Genomic DNA, 24,094 nt, shown 5'->3' on the forward strand with positions numbered 1-24,094 from the left:
TAGAACAGAAATGAAAAGACAGAAATGTATTCCCGCATTATACTGGTGGGCGACCTAGAACAGAAATGAAAAGACAGAAATGTATTCCCGCATTATACTGGTGGGCGACCTAGAACAGAAATGAAAAGACAGAAATGTATTCCCGCATTATACTGGTGGGCGACCTAGAACAGAAATGAAAAGACAGAAATGTATTCCCGCATTATACTGGTGGGCGACCTAGAACAGAAATGAAAAGACAGAAATGTATTCCCGCATTATACTGGTGGGCGACCTAGAACAGAAATGAAAAGACAGAAATGTATTCCCGCATTATACTGGTGGGCGACCTAGAACAGAAATGAAAAGACAGAAATGTATTCCCGCATTATACTGGTGGGCGACCTAGAACAGAAATGAAAAGACAGAAATGTATTCCCGCATTATACTGGTGGGCGACCTAGAACAGAAATGAAAAGACAGAAATGTATTCCCGCATTATACTGGTGGGCGACCTAGAACAGAAATGAAAAGACAGAAATGTATTCCCGCATTATACTGGTGGGCGACCTTTCCTTTCGGGAAAAGGCAAAACGAGTCTTAAGGGAGGTAGTCTTCGAAGTAGTTTGCAGAGGAATGAAACACTAGTTTTAGTTCGTTGAGTTAATTTAGGAGAATATCATGTGATTTGATTTCCTTCCGTTTTTAACAAGTTTAACCTTTCAGATTTTGCGCAGATACGTTACTGTATTTCATGTTAATGGCGCTTAAATACAACTAAATACATATTAGACTTAGCTGGAATTCCCGTTTTTTACTCCTATTTTTTTGTTGTATTAATGAATACAACATCTTAAATACATGAAATACATTGTATAAAAACATAAAAGGTATCTATAACACGTAATATAGCAAAGGGTATCTATAAATGGCTAATTAGACCTAAAAGATGGTTCTTTATGAAAAATTCTCTTAAAATTATTCTAGAAACCCCAATTCCTCTCTCACCAAAACAGACGCTCCTCTTTCCCCTCTCCATTGTCGCTTTCAATATCTGCCATGGCAGAGCTCTCCCTTGGCTTTTTCTTCCAATTTTGGCTAAGTCTTGACCTTCACTCTTTCCATAACAGAGCATATCTCACCATTTCGAGTGTAACCTGAAGCATATAACTGAAGAGTCACGTGAAAGCCTCAAACATTCGGATTCGAATGACTCTTTGACCACAAATTCAAAATCAAAATCAAGAATTCCCGCTCAAGAGAAAACCCTAGATTTTTCACTATAAATACTTGCATATCGGACCACTTCTGGACGGGGCAGGAGCCACCGCTAAAACACTATTATTTTTCTTATTCTTAACATTGTTCTTGTCCCTTAGAAACTCTAAGAAAGCACTTTTAAACTTTTATTTTCTGTTCCGATGTACTTTAGCCGGAATAGAGGTGTTCGAATTCCTTTGGCTTGGGGTTCAGATCTGTTCATAACGAGAGAGTAGATTCGAAGGTCGACGCCATAGTTCACTGCCATACGAACGGTCAGTCCCTTCTAAACTCTAATCTATTTATTTTCTTTTTGTTGTTAATGTAATATGAGTTACTCTTCTGGTTAGAAATCATGATTTAGTGTATAGTTGTTTTACCTAGAAGCCATGTTTAGATTCTTTTTGGTTATGTCAAGATCTATTGCAAAATTTGACAGTATGTTGTAGACTAGAGATTATCTTTAACCTTCCTTAAAAAATCAGAATCGTGATTTACTACTTGTTGAAGGGACATCATGATTTTAGGCTCTTTATGATAGAAATATCTATAGAGTTGTCTTTTGGCTGAGTTGAAGTATTAGTTGTAGAAATTTTCATTCTGTTGGTTTTGAGCTTACAAAAAATGAAAAGCGCGCACTTTATTTAATCAATGTAACATAGCGAGTATGAAGCTAGACTTAGTCGATTACGTACTTAGATATTAAAAGGGAAAGAGATATCTTTTGCCAAAACTATAATATGTCTGCTTTTCTATTTTGGATAATAAAAGGAATATTGTCTTAGTCAAGGTTTAGATATCATATTTTCAGGTGTTACCATTCAACTCATTCTTAAAATTGCAGTAGTGTTGTAAAAAAGTTCTTTCCTTTGGCATCTTTTAACATTGTTTATAAAGGTAAAAGATAGTCTATTAACTACTGTAAGTCAAAACATCATTTCTGGCTTAAGTTATTCAACTCCCATATTCGGATTTTTAAAAGTTAAAACCATGACTTTTGTCACGATCCAAACCCCGAACCGGCCATGATGACGCCTCTCGTGAAGACAATGCCAGCCAACCAACCCATTTCGCCTTTTCAGAATAGCTAATATTAATAAACAATTATAGCATGATTAAATATCCACAGTCAATACAAAAGGTTTCTTTATAAAGTGTGGAATACAACCCCAACACAGCCCAAACTGAGATGTCACAAGTCACGAGCATCTATTAGAGTATAAATACAACTACAAGGCCTGGAATATACAAAATAGGACTGATAAACAAAAAAAAGAAGTGCGGTGCTGCAAACGCTGACAGTCACCTTCCTAAACTCCGATAACTTAGGCTCCGATCAACTCAAAACCTGCTACCGGGTGAATAAATACCTGCATATGCACACGAGGTGCAGGGAGTAATGTGAGTACTCCAACTCAGTGAGTAATAAAGGTAAATAATAACTGAGCAGTAAGAAATCACGTAAGACAAACCATCATGCTGTATAGAGTAGTGTAAAACCCTTTGAGAAAAATAGTAAATCTGTGAAATCTTTAGAAAAACTTCTTAACTCAGTTTAAATCTCTTTTGAAAACGACTTTTCCAACGGTTACGCAAATGAATGCAAAACAATTGGTGCCGATAAGAACGGAAATCCGCCTCTCGAGCACAACACTCAATTAACAGATAATACCAAGCAATCAGGTAGATATCACATGGAGTAGCACAAACAACAGATAATGGCAGACAAATGAAATAAAGTAAACACGTAGAACAGTACCAGCACTACTGCGGCGTGCAACCTGATCCATATATCTCTCGATGGCGCTCACTGGGGGTGTGCAGACTCCGATATGGGTCCCTTACGGCTCAAGCGCGATATCAAACCATCTCGTGGCGTACATATCTCAGGCCCTCGGCCTCATAATCAAATCAGTATCTCACTGCTGCGGCGTGTAGCCCGACCCAAAAGTATCCTCACAATACAGACCTTCGGCCTTACTCAGTCAAAAATCACATAAGCCACTCGGGCAACAGTAAAATATGATGCTTAGCCCAAAAATACTATTGGAAATATCATTTCAAGTGTTAAAGAAAAATAAACTTGGCTGAGTTTTGAAAACAGTGGAAAATACATGACTGAGTTCAAGTATAAAATCAAAATAGTGAGGAAATATCAACAACCATCCCCGAAGGGGTTCAAATAGCTGGCACGAAGCCCAAATATGGCAATCAACCCAAATCATGATGATAACAAATAAGTTTCAGTCAAATACATGGTAAAATCATCAATCGGGACGGACCAAGTCACGATCCCCTATAGTACACGACCCCACACTTGTCATCAAGCTTGTGTCTCACCTCAATAAAGCACTACGATGTGCAATCCGGGGTTTCAAACCCTCAGAATATCATTTACAATCATTACTCACCTCGAACCGACTACAACTCTAGCTTGCGACGTCTTTGCTCCACGAATCGGCCTCCACACGTGTTGAATATATCCAAAACGAGAATGAATACGTCATAATATGCTAAGGGAACAAAGCCCAAGCGAAAACAATCGAAAAATGTCAAAAATCCCGAAATTAGCAAAACCCGAGACCCCGGGCCCACTTCTCGAAACTCAGAAATTTTCACATCAACGGGTTCCTTATCCTTCCACGAGTTCATACATATCAAAAGTTTTCAAATCCGACCTCAAATGGCCCTTCAAATCCCAATTTAGAATTTCAAAATCCCAAGCCCTAGTTCTTCCATTTTTAGCTTAGGTTCCATGAATTTCTAGGTTAATTTCACAATAGAATCACGTTTTTGGTTCATAAAACTTACCTCAAATAAATCATCCTCGAATCCCTCTTCAATTCCCTCAAAGAGCTGTCAAAGTACTCAGCTATGGTGGAAAAATGGCTTTAATTCGTGAATGAAATGTTTTTATAACTTTCTGCCTAGTTCTGGAACTCCTTCATCGCGATCGCGACCCAAGTCTCGCGATCGCGAAGCACTGAATTTCCACTCCTCAAATTAACTCTATGCGAATGCGATGATGTTGATGCGAACGCGATGCTTCCACTTTCAGAACTATGCGAAAGCGAGCCCTTAGCTGCGAGCGCGAAGAACAAATACACTGGGCCCCCAGATCCTCTTATGCGAACGCGAACATTACCATGTGAACGCGAAGCACAAGAATATGGCCTTCCGCGAACACGGACGCTCAACCGCGAATGCGAAGAGCAAAACACTTCCCTTCCAATTTCTTTATACGCGATCGTGACACCACCCCCGCGATCGCGAAGGCCAAAAACTCTGCAACATCAGAACTGAAAATCTACAACATTTAAACTTAGAAAATGGTCCGATTGACCATCCGAAACTCATCCGAGGCCCCCTAGGACCTCAACCAAAAGCACCAACACATCTTAAAACCTCATTCAAACTTGTTCCAATCATCAAAACACCTCAAACAACACCAAATCCATCAATTCACATCGAATTCAAGCCTAAGTTTTCTAAAAACTTCCGAAACAAGCTTTTAATCAAAAACCCAACCAAACCACGATCTGACACATATACTTTGAATAGACCCGAACTAGCTGTAATAACCCATGCCTGCAAACTCGGGAGCAATCCCATGATATACCACATAACTCAAACACTCGTAGCGATAACTTTTACTCACAGCAGCTGCCCACAACTGCCGAATACTGGTAGAAAACCTCATATCAACTAAAGTCTCATTCCAACACTTTCATATACTGCCAACGATAAATGAAATACGCACTAAACCACGACCATTTCTCAGATCAACCATTCATAAATCTACTTCTCCCCTGACAAATATCATAGCAAATTTCCGAGCCAAACCTCGATCTTATCCTTCCAACATGCTGAAATCGAATCTGTTCGTATTCATCAATGATCCCAACGATCTCTTCTAACCCAACACACCACTCTGGTGACATGACACATCAATAGAGGCCTAAGCCACAACTGGCATAATACGCACACTAATAAGCAACGGTCCGAACATACTCAAATCATGAAAATGACTCAAATGAAAGAGTTGTACCTCAAGCTCACCCGTACCACCACAACATAAGGCTGAGAACCCGTCTCACATCGTAGAAATAGAACGCACGAATCTAACCCGCAAGGTCATATCTCCACATAGCTTTGCTGCAAATGCGCGATCCTATCCAAACACGGTTCCACATGAAACACCTCAAGTCACTATACTTAAAATTGACAACCACACACAATTTGATGTCTGAAACCAAAGCAAATCATTACACCCTCGGTGAAACAAGTAACATATACCACGCAAACCCGATAGGACATAACTGATACGCCATTCACCGAGCAACACCCAATTACTCTTCCCGCTCGACTTCCGCTATGAACCCCAATAGAACCGCACCATATGTGCCCATAACCAACAAATCGTAATGTTTTTCAACACAGAAAGGCAACTCATAGATCTCCCCAGGTCACTAATAAGCTTAATAACAATCGAATCAACACATCCCTCAACAATGCAATTCGGAGCCAACCGAGCCGACTCAAGCTAGAACACCATCCACATTGGCCTACCAACGAACTCTTTATTAAGGAAATCCTGAAGTTGTTCCCTCAACTCCTTAACTCTGCCGGTGCCATATGATACGGTGCCCGGCACCAAATCAATACCGAAATCAACAACCTTGCCTGACGACATACCCGTCCACAAGAAACACATCCGATAAATCTTTCACCACCAAAACTGAATTAATGGTAGAAGCCTCTGCACTGACATCCATCACGAAGGCCCAAATAAGAAAGGCAAATCCTTCCCGGCCGTCCGCTGGGTCTTCAAAATATAAAACCACTCTACCAGGATATACTCCGATGTACCTCGCCACTCAACCCGTGGCATTTCCGGCATAGCCTATAGCGCAATAGTCCAAAATAACCCAACACGGAGACAACTAGTCTAAACCCCAATATCATATCCAATATCTAACATACCAAGCAACGAAAGATCCACTCGGGCCTCCAAATCCCGACAGTCGCTAAACAGTGCTGTTACATACAGTCCACAACCACAACATAGCCTAAATATAAGAACTTCCATCTCCAAATCCACACGGCACATAAATCACCATATCCGATCCCAATTCCACCGTCCGAATACATGCCACACCTCTAATACCCAGTCATTCCACGAGAGATACTCCAAAAATTCTTCTAAGCCACCAAGCAGCTCGAATATCATCAGTCGATCTAGCCTGAAAGTGCCACAATACTACCGAAGTGCCATCAACTTACTCACATTGGCCTCTTTCTGAAACATATACTCTCGTCAAATCACTCCCAATTAACAATACCATTTCTTTAATCATTTGAGGCTACCCGCTGCCTAAGAGTTTTATGAACTTCCTTTTAGAACTGAACTGAAACCTCACACATGCAAATCTCGATCCTCCACAACAACCCGTATATACCATACCATCCCAGGATAACATGAGAACTTCATCTCCCTTCCGAGCCACAGACATCTACGAACTCAACTAGTCCAAAACTTTCCATTGGTCCCATCTAGAAGAAAAATCACTATACATCCCATGCTTCGCATGCCCATAGAAGATATACATCTCCAAACCACGGTAAAAACCATCAAGAACTCTCCGAGTTCCCTTTGCATAAATCAGACCTTCCAGGACCGAATCCTTCTAACTCAACCAAGCTAAGCAAGCCATCGAAACCTAAGAGCATTGCTGCAAAATGCCTGTAAGAACTCATCACCTCGAACACACACAAGGAATTAATCATATCCTTACCATACCGGTCCGGTCTACTTTCAAGCTACTCCAGCTATTAAATTTCCTTCTGATTCACCTTCAACTTGATATTCCCTCTTGCTGTAGCACCACAATTCCTCACCCTAGGCTCACCACACGAGACCCAAGCATAAACCCACACTGTCTGAGACCCATAAGCCGTTGAATACTCTCTTAATCATTCTCAGAAACACCACATTCCAGAATACTTTACTCTAAAGAACTTCCTGCGAATCTGAATCCGTTACCCTTGCCTTCCTGATACTGATACATAGAATCCCATAATTAGCATAGACCTACAACAAGTCTTGACCTCTTCCAATGAAAACACAGTCTCTAACCACATATACAACCTTAAGATACCCGATTGTTCCCTGTAGAATCATGAACACTTTAGAACCATTCTCGAGAGTCATTCACTCTTATTCAACTGCAATTTACCTAGCCTAACAAATAGAACCACTCGTGCCTCATTGGCACTCCGGCACCGCAGAATGAAATCCTCATCACATTACAATCAAGCAACTTCCTGTTCTATGCGCTGAGCATTCTTTACCAATAACAACTTAAGACATCATATGATTCTCTTACCATATGAAGCATAATATAACCTTTGCCAATTTTTTTTTTCCTTTACTCGAACCATCCTCGATCTCTATTTCCGCGAGCCATAACTTATTCGCCCGCACGCCTCAAACTGGGATCCAACATAGCACCTAACCGTGTAATCAACTACTCACAGCAAACTCCCCCACTTAGCTCGGAGCCATAGATCGAAAATACACTCGATAACTCATAACACTTAAACTATATTGATACCACAATACCATCGTGATATTTAAACTCAAATCCTTCGTAAGCTGGTGAAACACAGATCATCTAGTACTTTAAATCTTCGGCAAATCTTGAACTCATTCTCGCAACATCTAAGCCCAATCTCTTAAGCGACCCAAAATTTCAGATTTTTTTTAATGCTTACACTTCACTTGCACATAAGATCTTCTAACAATCACATAAGGGTCACACAACCCCAGAACTCTTCGCAGGAGATAACCCACCTACTTTGCCTTCCATTAACATTTCTGTATACTTTCCACCGCCCTGAACTATACGCAGTCAATTAGTCTTCCTAAGTCTGAACTCGTTCCGCAACATAAAATTTACTTCACTCTCAACTGGAGAACATAAAAAGGTCCTTCACACGCCTATGATTTGGGGCTATACCTCGAATCATGATGGAATTCAAGCACCCAATAGTCCTTCTATCATCCAGTAGACCTTCCTCGTCACTTCCAAGTCATATAGATGCATCTCGCATTACTAACACTCATCACATAGATACCCAACCATCACTCCCACTAGTAGGGACAATACCGAACATATAAGTTCAAAACACTTGCTCACACAATCAGCACCTCCGTGCTCAAGCCATAGGCAAAGATCCGGCCTCAAGTCCTCCAGACTGGCCCCAACATCAAACTCACAGAGATCACGTCTCGCCCCTCGATCAGGGAATCACAAGCCATCAAGGCACATCTGACACTGAGCACTCATGCGCGTATACGAACGCGTGGAAGGAATTTCAAGAGTTATTTTTCAAGCTGAATCAGGGGCGCACGATGAGAATTCAAGAATGTGAAGTTTTCCTAAAGGTTCTGCAGCCTCTCGAGGATAAATACAGACGTCTTCGTACCGATCCGCGAGACTTTTCTAAACCTGCTCATGACTCGTGAGACCTATGCAACCTAGGCTCTGATACCAACTTGTCACGACCCAAACCCCGAACCGGTCGTGATGGCGCCTCTCGTGAAGACAATACCAGCCAACCAACCCATTTCGCCTTTTCAGAATAGCTAATATTAATAAACAATTTTAGCATGATTAAATATCCACAGTCTATACAAAAGATTTCTTTATAAAGTGCGGAATACAACCCCAACACAGCCCAAGCCGGGGTGTCACAAGTAACGAGCATCTATTAGAGTATAAATACAACTACTGTCTCACCTCCTTTTTCCCGCGCCCGCGGGGCGCGTGGGGAGTTTTCTCCAATTAAAGGACAGTCGAAACGGGATTTGTTTATTTGTTTCAGAGTCGCCACCTGGGAATTTTGAGGCGTCCCAAGTCACCAATTATAATCCCTGAATCGAGAAATTTATTTTGATTTATTTTGGAGTAATTTTTCGTAAGGCAAAAATCACGTGCTCACAACTACAAGGCCTGGAATATACAAAATAGGACTGATAAACAAAAGGAAGAAGTGCGGTGCTGCGAACGTTGGCAATCACCTCGCTAAACTCCGATAACTTAGCCTCCGATCAGCTCAAAACCCGCTACCAGTTGAACAAATACCTGCATCTGCACACGAAGTGCAGGGATTAAAGTGAGTACTCCAACTCATTGAGTAATAAAGGTAAATAGTAACTAAGCAGTAAGAAATCACGTAAGACAAACCATCATGTTGTATAGAGCAGTGTAAAACCCTTTGAGAAAAATAGTGAAGCTGTGAAATCTTTAGAAAAACTCCTTAGCTCAATTTAAATCTCTTTTGAAAACGACTTTTCCAACTGTTACGCAAATGAATGCAAAACAATTGGTGCCGATAAGCACAGAAATCCACCTCTTGGGCAAAACACTCAATTAACAGATAATACCAGGCAATCAGGTAGATATCACATGGAGTAGCACAAACAACAGATAATAGCAGACAAATGAAATAAAGTAAACACGTAGAACAGTACCAGCACCGCTACAGCGTGTATCCCGATCCATATATCGCTGCGGCATGCAGCCCGATCCATATATCTCGTCGACGGCGCTCACTGGGGTGTGCAGACTCCGGGAGGAGACCCTTACGGACCAAGCGCAATATCAAGCCATCTCGTGACATCAAATCTAGGCCCTCGTCCTCATATCAATCACAAGCCATTTCGTGGCGTACATATCTTAAGCCCTCGGCCTCATAATCAAATCAGTATCTCACTGCTGCGGCGTCCAACCCGACCCAAAAGTATCCTCACAATACAAGACCTTCGGCCTTACTAAGTCAAGAATCACCTAAGCCACTCGGGCAACAGTAAAATATGATGTTCAACCCAAAAATGTTATTGGAAATATCATTTCAAGTGTTAAAGCAAAATAAACTTGGCTGAGTTTTGAAAACAGTGGAAAATACATGACTGAGTTCAAGTATAAAATCAAAACAGTGAGGAAATATCAACAACCATCCCCGAAGGGGTTCAAATAGCTGGCACGAAGCCCAAATATGACAATCAACCCAAATCATGATGATAACAAATAAGTTTCAGTCAAATACACGGTAAAATCATCAATCAGGACGGACCAAATCACGATCCCCTATAGTACACGACCCCACACTCATCCTCAAGCTTGTGTCTCACCTCAATAAAGCACTACGATGTGCAATCTGGGGTTTCAAACCCTCAGAATATCATTTACAATCATTACTCACCTCGAACCGGCTACAACTCTAGCTTGCGACGTCTTTGCCCCTCGAATCGGCCTCCACGCGCGTCGAATCTATCCAAAATCAGAACGAATACGTCACAATATGCTATGGGAACAAAGCCCAAGCGAAAACAATCGAAAAATATCAAAAATCCCAAAATTAGCAAAACCCGAGCCCCGGGCCCACTTCTCGAAACTCAGAAATTTTCACATCAACGGGTTCCTTATCCTTCCACGAGTTCATACATATCAAAAATTCTCAAATCCGACCTTAAATGGCCCTTCAAATCCCAATTTAGAATTTCAAAATCCCAAGCCCTAGTTCTTCCATTTTTAGCTTAGGTTCCATGAATTTCTAGGTTAATTTCACAATAGAATCACGTTTTTTGTTCATAAAACATACCTCAAATAAATCCTCCTTGAATCCCTCTTCAATTTCCCTCAAAGAGCTGTCAAAGTACTCAGCTATGGTGGAAAAATGGCTCCAATTCGCGGATGAAATGTTTTTATAACTTTCTGCCCAATTCTGGAACTCATTCATCGCGATCGCGACCCAAGTCTCGCGATCGTGAAGCACTGAATTTCCACTCCTCAAATTAACTCTATGCGAACGCGATGATGTTGATGCGAACGCGATGCTTCCACTTTCAGAACTATGCGAACGCGAGCCCTTAGCTGCGAACGCGAAGAACAAATATAGTGGGCCCCCAGATCCTCTTATGCGAACGCGAACATTACCATGCGAACGAAGCATAAGAACATGGACTTCCGCGAACGCGGACCCTCAACTGCGAACGCGAAGAGCAAAACACATGCCTTCCAATTTCCTTCTACGCGATCGCGACACCACCCCCGCGATCGCGAAGGCCAAAAACTCTGCAACATCAGAACTGAAAATCTGCAACTTTTAAACTTAGAAAATGGTCCGATTGACCATCCGAAACTCACCCGAGGCCCCCGGGACCTCAACCAAAAGCACCAACACATCCTAAAACCTCATTCAAACTTGTTCCAATCATCAAAATACCTCAAACAACACCAATTCCATCAATTCACATCGAATTCAAGCCTAAGTTTTCTAAAAACTTCCGAAACAAGCTTTTAATCAAAAACCCAACCAAACCACGTAATGACCTGAAATTTTGTACACACATTCCAAATCACATAACAAAGTTACAACAACTCTCGGAATTCCATTCCGACCCTCAGATCAAAATCTCACCTACCAACCGGAAATCGCCAAAATACTAACTTCGCCAATTCAAGCCTAATTCTACACCAGACCTCCAAAACCAATTCCAATCACACTCATGAGTCATAAATCACCCAACGAAGCTAACCAAATCATAAAAATTCCGATCCGAGCTCATATACAAATAAGTCAACTCTTGGTCAAACCTTTCAAATTCAAAGCTTTCAACTGAGACTGTTCTTTTAAATTCATACCGATTTTCGTAAAAATCAAATCCAACAATCTACATCATTCATAACACATTACACGGGGCAAGTCATGCCCGAGAACTGGCGATCAAAGTGCAAAAGCTCAAAATGACCGGTCGGGTCGTTAAAACTTTATGCTAGTAGATGTCATTCCCATAGGTTCTAAATGCTCTGTTCGAAATAAACTTTAGTAACTTGGATATACATGTTATCTTGTATGCCTTTACAGATCCCGTAAATGAGTGACTGCACCTTTGTTATAAAGAAGTACAAAACATGTTTTGACTGATTCACATATTAGATTAGTTTGGTTAAATCTCGCATCACATTTTGGGCTGTTACTTGAATACGAAATGTAATATGTTTATCTAAAATGTAAGAATATTGTTTAAGATACTTTCCTGTTGGTACAAGTTAGTTCGTTTCTCATGTTTCAGGTTTACCATGATATGTAAAATATTTGTGTAAGTATGAGTTTGCAATATGTGTTGTTTCTCTGATTATTACGTTTATTAAGAAGCATAGATCTGTTCCTTTCTAACTCATTCTTCTTTCTATTTCTTTATTTTTGCATGAACACCGAGCCAAAGAGTCCTACTTTGAGACTTGACGACGCTGTAACACCATATGGAGTCTGGCACATCATATTCTCATCCTACTTGATATAGAGGCGGAAATAACAAAATTATCCCTTATGGGATGCTGGCTGGGAAGCCAGTCAATTATTCCTTTTAGTTCTCATTGGCCTATCTTTTGTGTTGTTATTTGTTATGGATGATGATTGTTAAGTTAAGGGTACTGTAAGTGTTTAATTCCTTTGGTTGGTTTAGACCTAATCAATCTTTCAAAATCATAGAGCTTTCAAGTAACCATTTGCGGGGAACGTGAGGTCTAAATCTGTTTTTTTCGTAATATTTGAATAACTTTTAACTTTGAACTCTATTTCTTTCAATTCGTAATAGACTTCGAAACCAAAATGAGTTCTAACTTGGAAAACATTTTAAAACCATACAAGTCCAAAAGTCATTTTCCTGAACTATAGAACAGATTCCGTAATCAGTTTATACAAACTTCCTCCCATTTTTTACTTTTAGTCCATGACAAAAGTATCTATTTTATCCATTCATTTGCTTCTTCTTTTTTCAGATTTAAGCCTTTTTCTTTAGGGTTATATTTGGGGGAAAAGACAGGACTACCTATAAAAGTGAAACTATTTACCCTCCCCTACCCATTAAAAAATTCTACCCACTAAATAATTACAACTCCTACCCATTTAATAAATAAACGACAGTCACAAAATAACTACCCACGCTTTTAATGCCCTACGTATAAAAACGCAGAAGCTGCTCAAAATTTCAGAAAATTAGCGCACAAACGTGGAAAAACGCAGAAGCTCTTCAAAATTTCAGAAAATTAGCGCACAAAATTGAGATTTCCACTGATCGAAGAGCAGTAAGTGTGAAAAAACAGATCGGAGATGCTGATTCGGATTTTAATTTCGCTGTTCTCTTCAGATTTTGATTTTGCTGTTGGTTTGATTTTGATTTCGGAGCTAAACTTCTGAATTTTAGCTGAAAATTCTAATCTAGGTTTGGAGATCTGGAGATCTAGAGGTCTGATTTCGCTGTTGTTTTGTTGAAATTTCGAACACTGTTGATTTCGAACACTGTTGAAATTTGCATTGTTGAGATTCAATTTTGGACATAAAAGTGATTATAACTTTAGAATCATGGAAAATATTCCAATTCTGCTGCAACATAGTGGAGAATGGGATGATAACAATAATTTCATAAATTTTCATGTTGATGCAATTCTAATAAAGACCTATTGGAAATTTGAACAACTTCTCAGAGAAATTGCAAAGCAACTGCAAAAGGACAGTAAAACAATAGTTATTCAGTATCTATTGCTCAAGGATATCCACCAATTACAATTTGTAGCGATATGAGTGTTAGTGTTTATATGGAATCGAAAAAATCAAGTGCAGGGATGACAACACTTCCCCTGTGTGTGTCGTTTGCTAAAAACACTATAGCTGCAAGCACCTCCAGTTTCGATGTTGCTCCAATTTCACCAGAAATTGCACAATTTGAAAGCACTGATATGATTACTACGTTTGATGTGCAAGAAGGAGATGACGCCATTTTTGAACTTGATGATGGAAACATCATAACTGATCAATTTCATCAAAATGTTGAAAAAGGACAAATTTACGAAGACAAGAACCTGCTGGCTCTCGTTATGAAACAGTATGCTGTAAGAGAAAAATGTCAATATCGGGTTCATAAATCATGCCCAAGAAGGTTCGTCTGCATGTTTTCAAGTAAAAAAATTATGTGATACCTATATAGTATATAAGTATGCTAAATCAGTATACTATGAGAGTATGGAATTGTATTGGTTTGTCTGTGTTTTTTATCAGTGATACTGGTATAGTATATAAGTATGCTATATCAGTATACTATGCGAGTATATAACTGTATTGGTTTGTCTTTGTTATTATCAGTAAAACATAATACCAATATAGTATATATATGTATGCTAAATCAGTATACTATGTGAGTATAGAATTGTGCTGCTTTGTCTATATTTTTTATCAGCAAAATATGATACTGATACAGTATATAAGTATACCAACAGAGTATACCATGTGAGTATATAATTGTACGGATTTTTGTGTGTGTGTTTTTATCAATAAAACATGATACATAACTGTATTTGTATCATAAACAGGTATATCCTTGAATGCGTGGATGAAAGATGCACTTGGAGACTTAAAGCATCAAGCCTGCGAGCATCAAATCTTTTCAAAGTGACAGATTTCAATTCTGTCCACAGTTGTTTAACTGATAAGAGATTTTGTTCACAAAAGTAAGCTGTCTCAGCTTTTGTTGCAGCTGTGGTACAAGATAAACTTGTTGACCCGAAAACCATATATACACCAACAAATATCCAGAGAGACATCCAAAAAGCATATGGTATGGACATAAGCTACATACAAGCATGGAGATCAAAAGAAAAAGCAATACAATTATTGAGACGATCACCAAGTGAGTCATACAAGAAAATGCCAACATATCTTTATATGTTAGAGTACGCTAACCCAGGATCAGTGACACGACTACACACTGAAGTAGATGGGAGCTTCTTGTATGCATTCATAACTATATATGCATCGATTAGAGGATTGGCCTATTGTAGGCCAACAATTGTAGTTGATGGAATTTTTTTAAAGTCAACATATAGAGGGACCATACTCACGGCTTCCACGCAAGACACAGAGGGTAAGAATACAATCCAATTACATTCAGTTAAAGAAACAAAAAATATTTTCAAATATTTATGATACAAGTATACCAACAGAGTATATAGTTGTTTTGCTACACACCTGCACGTACCTATAACTATACTACTATATGAAATACTAAATTAATATTTTGTGTACAATCCAATTACATTCAGTTAAAGAAACAAAAAAAAATATTTTCAAATATTATATGATACCAGTATGGTATACTAGTATACCAACAGAGTATATAGTTGTTTTGTTACACACCTGCACCTACCTATGACTATACTACTATATGAAATGCTAAATTAATATAGTGTGTTGTAATTGATATTTTGTTCTTTGGGTTTACAGGACAAATTCTACCCCTCGCATATGCAATTGTTGATTCGGAAAATGATGCATCGTGGGAATGGTTCTTCGTGCAGTTGAGAGAAACCTATGGACAAAGAGAGGGAATGTGCATTGTATCAAACAGGCATGATGCTATATGGAAAGCAACTTCAATTGTCTATCCAGAAGTCCCTTATTGCGCATGTATGTTCCATCTGTGGAACAACATAAAGACAAACTTCAGGAAGAGCCAAAAATAAATCAAAGAAGTATATTTTGCTTTAGCAAGAGCATACACTGTTGAAGAATTCAACATGCATATGGCAGAGTTAGAAGCTATTGATAGTAGAGTGAAAACATACCTGATGGATATTTGATATGATAAATGGTCCCGGGCGTATTCCAAGGCAAATAGAACCATGACCATGACATCGAATATTGCGGAATCAGTAAATGCAGCAAACAAGCACGCAAGAGACCTCCCAGTTGTGAATTTGCTTGACTTTATGACAACATTGATTCAAAAATGGAATTACACCAATCGGAAGGATGCAGTGGAATCATTTATGAAGATTGGTGCAAAGTATGAAAAAATATTGGCAGATAATACTATCTTATCACAGACGATGACAGTATGCATTTTCAAAATCATAAAAACACTGCATGTACTGTATTTTTACTTTTTTACCTTAGTGATTTCACTAAACAACTGAATATTGTTATTTAAAAAGTACTATTACTTCATATAGCTAATGACTTGTCTTAATTAAAATTATACTAGGTGTTGCCATCAACTGAATTCTTACATTTAGTAATTGATGGCCAAACAAGAAATGTGGTGCGCCTACATGAAAGAAACTGCACTTGTGGGAGGTTTCAGCTAGACGATATTCCATGTCCACATGCAATGGCAGTTATACAAAAATTCCATATGGATTCATACAAGTATTGCTCGGATTACTATAGCATAGACTACTTGCTGAAAACATATGAGATACCAGTAAATCCATTGCCTGATGAAACAACGTGGAAAATTCCAGAACATGTCTCTTCGCAGGTGGTACTGCCACCAAAAGGAAAAATCAAACCAAGAAGACCTAAAAAGAAGAGAGGCATAGGAGCCTGGGAAGGAAATACAGTTACATGTGCACTATGCGGGAGAAAAGGACACGACCGGAGAACATGCCGAAATATTCCAAAGAGAGATTGATATAATGCTTCAATGTTTTTATACAACTCATATATTCTAGAATCATAACATTTGAACAGCAAAAAATAAAATGCATTTCTTGCACTGGACATATATTTGGTATGATGATTCTTTACGAAATTATTTTTTGGCAACAAATTTATATGGCTACTTGTATTTTCAATAAGAATTTGTTTATTTTCTATTTTAGTATATAAAAGTGGGATGCATTTACATCTAGTTGCTGCAGGAAAAAAGATGCTAAAATATATCTGTGATACCCAAGTGGTATATCTGTATACCTTATTAGTATCAAAATATGTGCAGAAATAGAAGTGGTGCACGCTTTGCAACTCATGTCTGTATTGAACTATAACAAATTGGAAGCCATTTACATGTAGTTATTTGTGCATCATCAGGTACATTAATACAAGGTGATACCCAATGTTATATTTGTATACCTCGCTGGTATATAGTGGTATTGCACTAATATGGCTAAAACAAAATATGCGCAGAAATATAAATGGTGCACCAGATACAACGTGATACCTAAAATGCGCACACTTTGCAACTCATGTCAGTACTTACATCTAGTTGCTGCAGGAAAAAAGATGAGCCAAATACAACGTGATACCCAAATGGTATATCATTATACCTGATTGGTATATAGTTCTACTACACTAATACACCATCTATGCTAAAACTACAGATGAACATTAAAGCTTAGACCATCATCACATTCGAAAGCAGATCATTTAACTTCTGTCACAACTACTTTGTATGTTGCTGGAGGTGTTCACTTCATCTGCCCCTAATTTTTACTTGCTGAATCCATTAAACCTTACCCTCTGGCAAAGGAATGGACCTCGACATCCTAATAAACCAATAACTTTATGGAAGAAGCCTAAGAAAAACCTAATAACAAGCTGAAATCGGAAACAAAATCAGCAAATTTTCAGCATCAAGAGACATAACTATACTGATAACCCCCATATACTTGAAGAAATCTATTACCACATATTTTGAACCAGAATAATTAAATATGACCAAAGAAACATTAGCAACTGGAAATATTTTATAAAGGCACAAGTTTCCTACAGTCTTGAATCAGCAGAAGGTCATTTACTACTAATAATACCATACTTCACCAAAAACTATTAAAATCTTGCAAAGTTTTTATGATACAATTAACTAAAACCAAAAAGAGACCTATACTACTTCTTGCGTTTCTTTCCACGAGTCTTTTTAGGTGCTACTGGAGCCTCAGATTCACTTGATTCGCCATGCAACTGCTTGTTCCTCCCATAGTGCCACAACAGTATACCAAACCTAGCTCGAAGACCATCCACATCAAAATTGGCAACAGGGATTGGAAGATCTTCAATAATATACTCTGCAAAGCAAGCAACATATACTCCACAATCTCTGAAATAAAACAAATGAATAGAATATAAAAATCAATTAGAAGTGAAAATGTTAATATGAATGAGGAAAACAAAGTAAAAAAAAGTAACTATTCTTATGAATTTTGCTGTGTTGGCAGATTTGTAATCAGTTCAATATCAAAAGGATTAGTCAACTTCTTTCCCATGTGCAGACCATTTTCTACTACAATGTCACTTCTTTGGTTATAAAATTCAATACTAACTAGAAATAGGGGGATCAACACAGCATAAGCCTTTGCCACTTTCTGAATAGCTTTTTTGTGCTTTCAACTATGTAGCGAGTCATATACATAAAAACATCTCTTGTGGAATGACACACACCCCAATATCCAATGCCAAATTTCTGCCAAATTAATTGGAAAAAGGACATGATCAACCTGGTGGCATGGAGTGTTGCAATGCATCCTAAATCCTTTCATGTACTCCATGATATCGTCTGATCTATCAATCAAATGATCTTGTTTCCCACCTTTTACAAATTGTGTGAAAACCCTTTGAATGATATTATTAAAAAGAGTATTTGTAGTTGTGACTTTGATTGGCATATTAATTCCATATTTCGCCTTCTTCCTAAGATAGTAGAATATAATATTCAAGTGCTGCAAAAAAGAGAGGAAGAAAACATGACTACCACTAACAATATGAATGAACTACTACAACAACAAAAATAAAAATCAGTACACATACCGAACTAGAGAGCGGCCTGCCAGAATAGTTTAAGGTATGGAAAAACGTCTTATCATCAATCTGTTCAACTTCAAAGTCAAAACAAGGCTCTAGCTTTTGATCACCAGGTAAATACACTTCCCTATTTCGTATAAAAGAAGATATGGATAAGAAATATAACAACAAACATTAAGAAAAAATGAAAATAAAAGTACATGGAAACGAATACGCACTCTCCCAATTGCATATTTGCTTCAACAAAGTTTGAGAATGCGGTCGTAAGCTTAAAATCAACCGTCTCTGAAATGTCATTTACAAATGGAAATCTTCCTTTGATAACCTTCGAGGATCCCCCAACTGCACTAACACCAGATTGCCAGTCATTCCTATACGGTGACTGTTTTACAGCTGCGGGGCGCCTTTTCCGTGTTAAAATTGCAGGAGTAGTTTCAACATCTGTTTGTATCTGAACAATATTTCTTGATACCGACTGATCAGGTTTAGACTTATTTACAGCACGAGTTGTTATATCATTTCCAGATTGATTTACATTACGTCTCCCTCCTTGTGTAATGGCAGCAATTAGATCAAGTTGAGAATCAGTATATTCAAAATCAGAATCCAAGTGAAGATCACCCCCTTGTCGACATGGAGCTTAAATTAGAAAATGCTAGTGAATAAATAAATATACAAAGTTAAGAAATTTAGAAAAAAAGAATGAAAAGTTATATATAGAAGACATTACCAGAAGGCAAATTCACATTACTTCCACCAACATCCACTTGGCCAACACCATCAATCCGACATGCTAAACACATAAAAGCATTATCAGCATCACTACTTAAATAAAAAATAAAAATCAATCAAGAGCCTATCATTTACATACTAACTACAGAATTAGTAACATCAACATCGTACCCTGTGGAGCAGTATTAGACTCAATAACAACATCTGCTCGTGTCTGTACAGGGATTCTTGATGGCAGCGGAGCAGGACCCGACTTTTTAACATCATGAGATGACTGCTTATATGTTGCTTGTTGTGTAATAGCGGTGATTTGATCAATTGCAGATGCAGATAGTTCAAAGTTAGAATCCAAGCCAAAATCATGCTCATTTACGAAGGGGGATGAAAAAAGTTTTTTAAAAAAAGATTAGTCAATGCACAAATACATAGAGTTAAATAAATAAAAAATAATCAAAAATTACATATACAACATTTTACCAGAACGCAAATCATCATCCTGTTGCTTGTGCTGAAAATGAGAAATTAACAATTTTAGTCTTATGTATATTACAAGAATACTATGTGCACTATAAGTAAAGAATGGAATAGCATCCTATAAGCATATATTGCATCTTTGAACAATATACTATAGCATTATATTATATAAAAGATGAATACCGCTGAATTTCCCTCTGGTTTCACTGACTGCCTACCAATAGCTGCAAGCACCTCCTCAAACTTGTTCTCTACAAAAAGCTTCAAAGCTTGTAACTCCTTCATTATCTCAGCATTGGTAGGTTGGGAATCACCTCCAGTACTTTCAGGCATACTTTGTGTCTTTGGTAATTGAGTGCCAAAAACCTGAAAGCTATCGGGCTGGCTGGGTTGGCTGTCAGTGCACTCAACTTCAATTTCAAAACTTAGACCACGCACATCAAATTGTTTCTTCTCATCATCAGTTGGGGTGATGTTCTTTAGCTGCAATTATTAAGCACACTAGTTAGAAATAGAAATGATAATAAAGTATGAAAGAAAAAAGATCCATATTACCATATGATACCAATATAGTATACATGTATACCAACAGAGTATATCACTGAACTGGGATATAGTATACATGATACCAATATAGTATACATGTATACCAACAGAGTATATCACTAAACTGGGATATTGCTACAACTGTGACTAAACTAGTGTACCAAAACATTAAGAGAGACAATAAAACTATGAGAAAATTACCTGCTTGCGTTGCAAGCTACACATTTGCAAAGCAACTCGCTCATTCGGGATTTGATCCATGACTGCCCATTTCAAAATTCGTGGAAGTTTGTTGTTTCCAAGATGATCAACAAAGTGACCATCCAAACTTGGGCAGCATTCATACAACCAAGTCTGTAAAGCCAACGGGAAGCCACCAAGTCTATAAAAAGAAGGCTTATCTTGAAACTTGTTGGAACACGAGTCAATTGTAGCTTTATAAACATCTATACCCCAGGGATAATTATTAAAATCACCAGACTCAATCAAGTCAATGTAAGACCGTGAAATAGCCTTTGTTTTGAGTTGAGAAAATAAGAAGCTGTTGACAAAATACAGAACTGCTATCTTCAACGCATCATCATCCGTTTCCCATTTCTTCTTCTTAAAACAGTCTGCTAGTTGGGCAAATGTCACGGATGCAGTCCCAAAATATTTTGAAATCAACCTATTCTCTGCTATGCTCTCTATACTTGTACCACCCTTACATTTCAACCCAGTAACAAGTGCAAATTCACCCAAGCCAAACCGCAACCTAGAATCATTCACTACAAACCGCATCTCATTTTTAACCTCATGATGTACTTCTCTCATAAGCAAATGGTGCATAATACGAATCTGCACAATCACTGGTGGCAGATCCAAAAAATAGCCAAAGCATGTTTTCTTAAACAGTCGAAGTTGCCGCTTTGATAAATTCGCTTTCAATTGATGAATAACATGGCAATTGGTATCCCAATCAACCTTTGGTTTATAATCTAATTCAATAGGCACAAAGAAATCCCAACACTGCAAAACATGTTCATATAAAATAATTTCAGAAATAGAATTCACTTAAAATGCAACTAAACTAACTAAAAATATCACAACTACCATACGATACCAACACGACATATAATTATACCAGTAGGGTATACAATTATACTGACTAATTTTCGGCAACTACAAATGACTATACTACTATTACATAACAGATAGGAATAAAGAGAAAAAGCAAAAAGGAATGCAGCTATAAAGTATTTTCAAGATACTGTATGATACTACTATTATTAAAGGAAAAACAAATAGCGAAGACAACTAAAAAAAGATCCAGAAGCATATGATAGTATATAGCTATACTAACAGGGTAAATAATTGTACGGGGTTGTTCCAACAACTGTTTATAACTATAAAAACTATCACATAACACACATACACTATGTCTATAGGCACAAAACTTCTATGGGAAACATCATGCGTGCCATTGCCACTGCAACAAAATACCAGTTACGCAACAATCAGATAAAGAACATAAATGCAATTTTTTAGAAAAACTATGTCAAATAGCATTGCCTCCCCCTTCCAGACTCAAGTACTATGTCAATCATGTAACTGAGTACCTGGCATCTTTTTTGTATACTACTTAGCACCAATTCAACAAATCATTTTCATTAGAAAATAAGTCAATCATGTCCTAACTTATTACTTAAGGTTAAGGGATTCTTCAGATGTTTCAAAAGGGACAATGGGTGTTATTCAAAAAACGCCCCATACATGATCACTCTACCCCGATGCCTGCCTATAATCAATGCCAGTGGTGGTCACCAGCCAAGGCCGTGGGGCTTCTGCACATTGACCCCATCCACACCATGCCACCTATAAAGAAAAGCTCATTCTGCACACATAACTTACACGGTCCCATTCCTTCTATACTTGCTTCTCCCCACCACTATCAACTGGCCTAAACACTAGATCACGTACAAAATCATCTAATGCAAAGCTGAAAATCAGAAATCACACAGAGCAGCTCTGGCTTCAATAAATTTGGTTGACAACAACAACAACTGATTGACAGCACTAGTGAATCAGCGACCATTTTTTTAAACCTCAAGCAGAACATTAATTTAATCTGTCTATTTAATTCAAAAAAATTAACACAACTGACTATAACTATAATATAATACAAAAGCATAATAAGAAATCAAAAAATAACAATGTACTATACATTAAAAATCGCAAAGATCATAATTGTAAGAAAATTACCTTCTTGGGTGCGGCACAAATTTTTCTCTTCTTTAACTAAGAATCATCGCTACAATCAACATCTACTGGTTGAGTCTCTGTTTCAGGCACGGATTCACGTCGGCTTCCCCCTAACTCAGAATCCTCAACAACTTTACCTTTTCCCTTATCAGTCACAGGAACATCTCCTATGACTGGTTCGAAATTTGTGTCGGGTAATGACAGGTAGGGAGTTTCATCGACTGACGCGACATTAATATTTTTGCCTTTTCCACCCTCTAATTCTACATTTTCAGTTGTGTTTTCAACATGACTACTACTAGAGTTACGACTAAGTGGAGACTGAGAATCAGAAAATAAGGAAAAACTAGGCCCAGACATGGCTGAGGCAACGGATTCAGCAGCTACTTCTTTTGAAGAATGATATTGTCCAAAGCGCCACCATCTACGCGCACAACTCTTCCGACCCATAGAGAAAACAACAACCCATAGACATTGATTCATAAAAGTACAAAGGAAAACATAAAAATCCTATGATTTTGAAAACCCACTTTCACTAAAATGTACTTTCAGAAGCAAAAAATTCACCCAAAGAAAAAATGTCACCCAAAATTAGGTACTAGACGAAGAGATAGAACGGAATCGGAAGAAAAAAATTACAACTCGAATGTGTTTCACTTTTGTGTTCTCATCGGTTGGCTATGGAGTTATGAAAAGTGCACTCTGTTAACTGATAGAGAAAGAAGGAAAACGTGGGAATAATGGGCAGAATGGGCTGGATCGAAGATAAGGGAGAGATGAGTAGATTGGGCCGGGGCCGGGTAAATAGATTGGGCCGACTAGGTAGGCAGGGTAAATAGTTTGGGGATGGGTATTAAAGGTAAATATTTTGGGCCTAATAGGTATGAAGTGAGATTTTCTCTTATATTTGCCTTAATTAAGAGTTCAAGTTCACTATTGTTAAGTCCAAACTTGACGTTGCTGTACTTAATCACTACTTTAAGCTTTTCTATTGAAGCTAATATATTCTTTTGTTTTTTAACATTACAACACTTAGCCTTAATTAATTTAGTTCGGTTGGGCAACCATTTAATATGGATCTTAAAGGGTGCCTTAAAAATCTTCCCTTTAGATTAATTGAACCCTTACATAGAATCTTTAGGTTAAGTACACCATTAATAGAGTTATACTTTATTAATACATTACTTTACTTTAGGTGTCCTAATTCACCATAATTAATTAG

The 24,094-nt window shown here is 38.0% G+C and overlaps 2 protein-coding genes across 2 annotated transcripts; one reads left to right on the forward strand and one right to left on the reverse strand.

Moving 5' to 3' along the window:
• The first annotated feature begins 15,983 nt into the window (after nucleotides 1–15,983).
• On the forward strand, nucleotides 15,984–16,774 carry LOC138890084 (uncharacterized). The gene is made up of 2 exons (XM_070173435.1): nucleotides 15,984–16,196; nucleotides 16,346–16,774. The coding sequence occupies exons 1-2, from the start codon at nucleotides 15,984–15,986 to the stop codon at nucleotides 16,772–16,774; spliced, it is 642 nt and encodes a 213-aa protein (XP_070029536.1).
• Nucleotides 16,775–17,967: 1,193 nt separating this feature from the next.
• On the reverse strand, nucleotides 17,968–22,705 carry LOC138890085 (uncharacterized). The gene is made up of 10 exons (XM_070173436.1): nucleotides 22,683–22,705; nucleotides 22,543–22,609; nucleotides 20,833–21,639; nucleotides 20,269–20,568; nucleotides 20,089–20,119; nucleotides 19,610–19,672; nucleotides 19,098–19,518; nucleotides 18,886–19,006; nucleotides 18,520–18,797; nucleotides 17,968–18,178 (listed from the first exon to the last, which is right to left on the reverse strand). The coding sequence occupies exons 1-10, from the start codon at nucleotides 22,703–22,705 to the stop codon at nucleotides 17,968–17,970; spliced, it is 2,322 nt and encodes a 773-aa protein (XP_070029537.1).
• Between the last annotated feature and the right edge of the window lie 1,389 nt (nucleotides 22,706–24,094).

The sequence above is a fragment of the Nicotiana sylvestris genome, chromosome 4 (assembly GCF_000393655.2).
Source record: "Nicotiana sylvestris chromosome 4, ASM39365v2, whole genome shotgun sequence".
In the NCBI taxonomy this organism is placed as follows: domain Eukaryota; kingdom Viridiplantae; phylum Streptophyta; class Magnoliopsida; order Solanales; family Solanaceae; genus Nicotiana; species Nicotiana sylvestris.

What these genes read in the sequence shown, in the direction of transcription:
- LOC138890084 (XM_070173435.1), top strand. Translation starts at nt 15,984, where the DNA reads ATGACCATGACATCGAATATTGCGGAATCAGTAAATGCAGCAAACAAG. An exon ending in TCTTATCACAGACGATGACA is followed by an intron (nt 16,197 to 16,345) that starts GTATGCATTTTC and finishes AAATTATACTAG; the next exon opens with GTGTTGCCATCAACTGAATT.
- LOC138890085 (XM_070173436.1), bottom strand. Translation starts at nt 22,705, where the DNA reads ATGGTCGCTGATTCACTAGTGCT. An exon ending in AACCAGAGGGAAATTCAGCG is followed by an intron (nt 20,120 to 20,268) that starts GTATTCATCTTT and finishes TCTCATTTTCAG; the next exon opens with CACAAGCAACAGGATGATGA. An exon ending in GCAGGCCGCTCTCTAGTTCG is followed by an intron (nt 18,798 to 18,885) that starts GTATGTGTACTG and finishes TCTTTTTTGCAG; the next exon opens with CACTTGAATATTATATTCTA.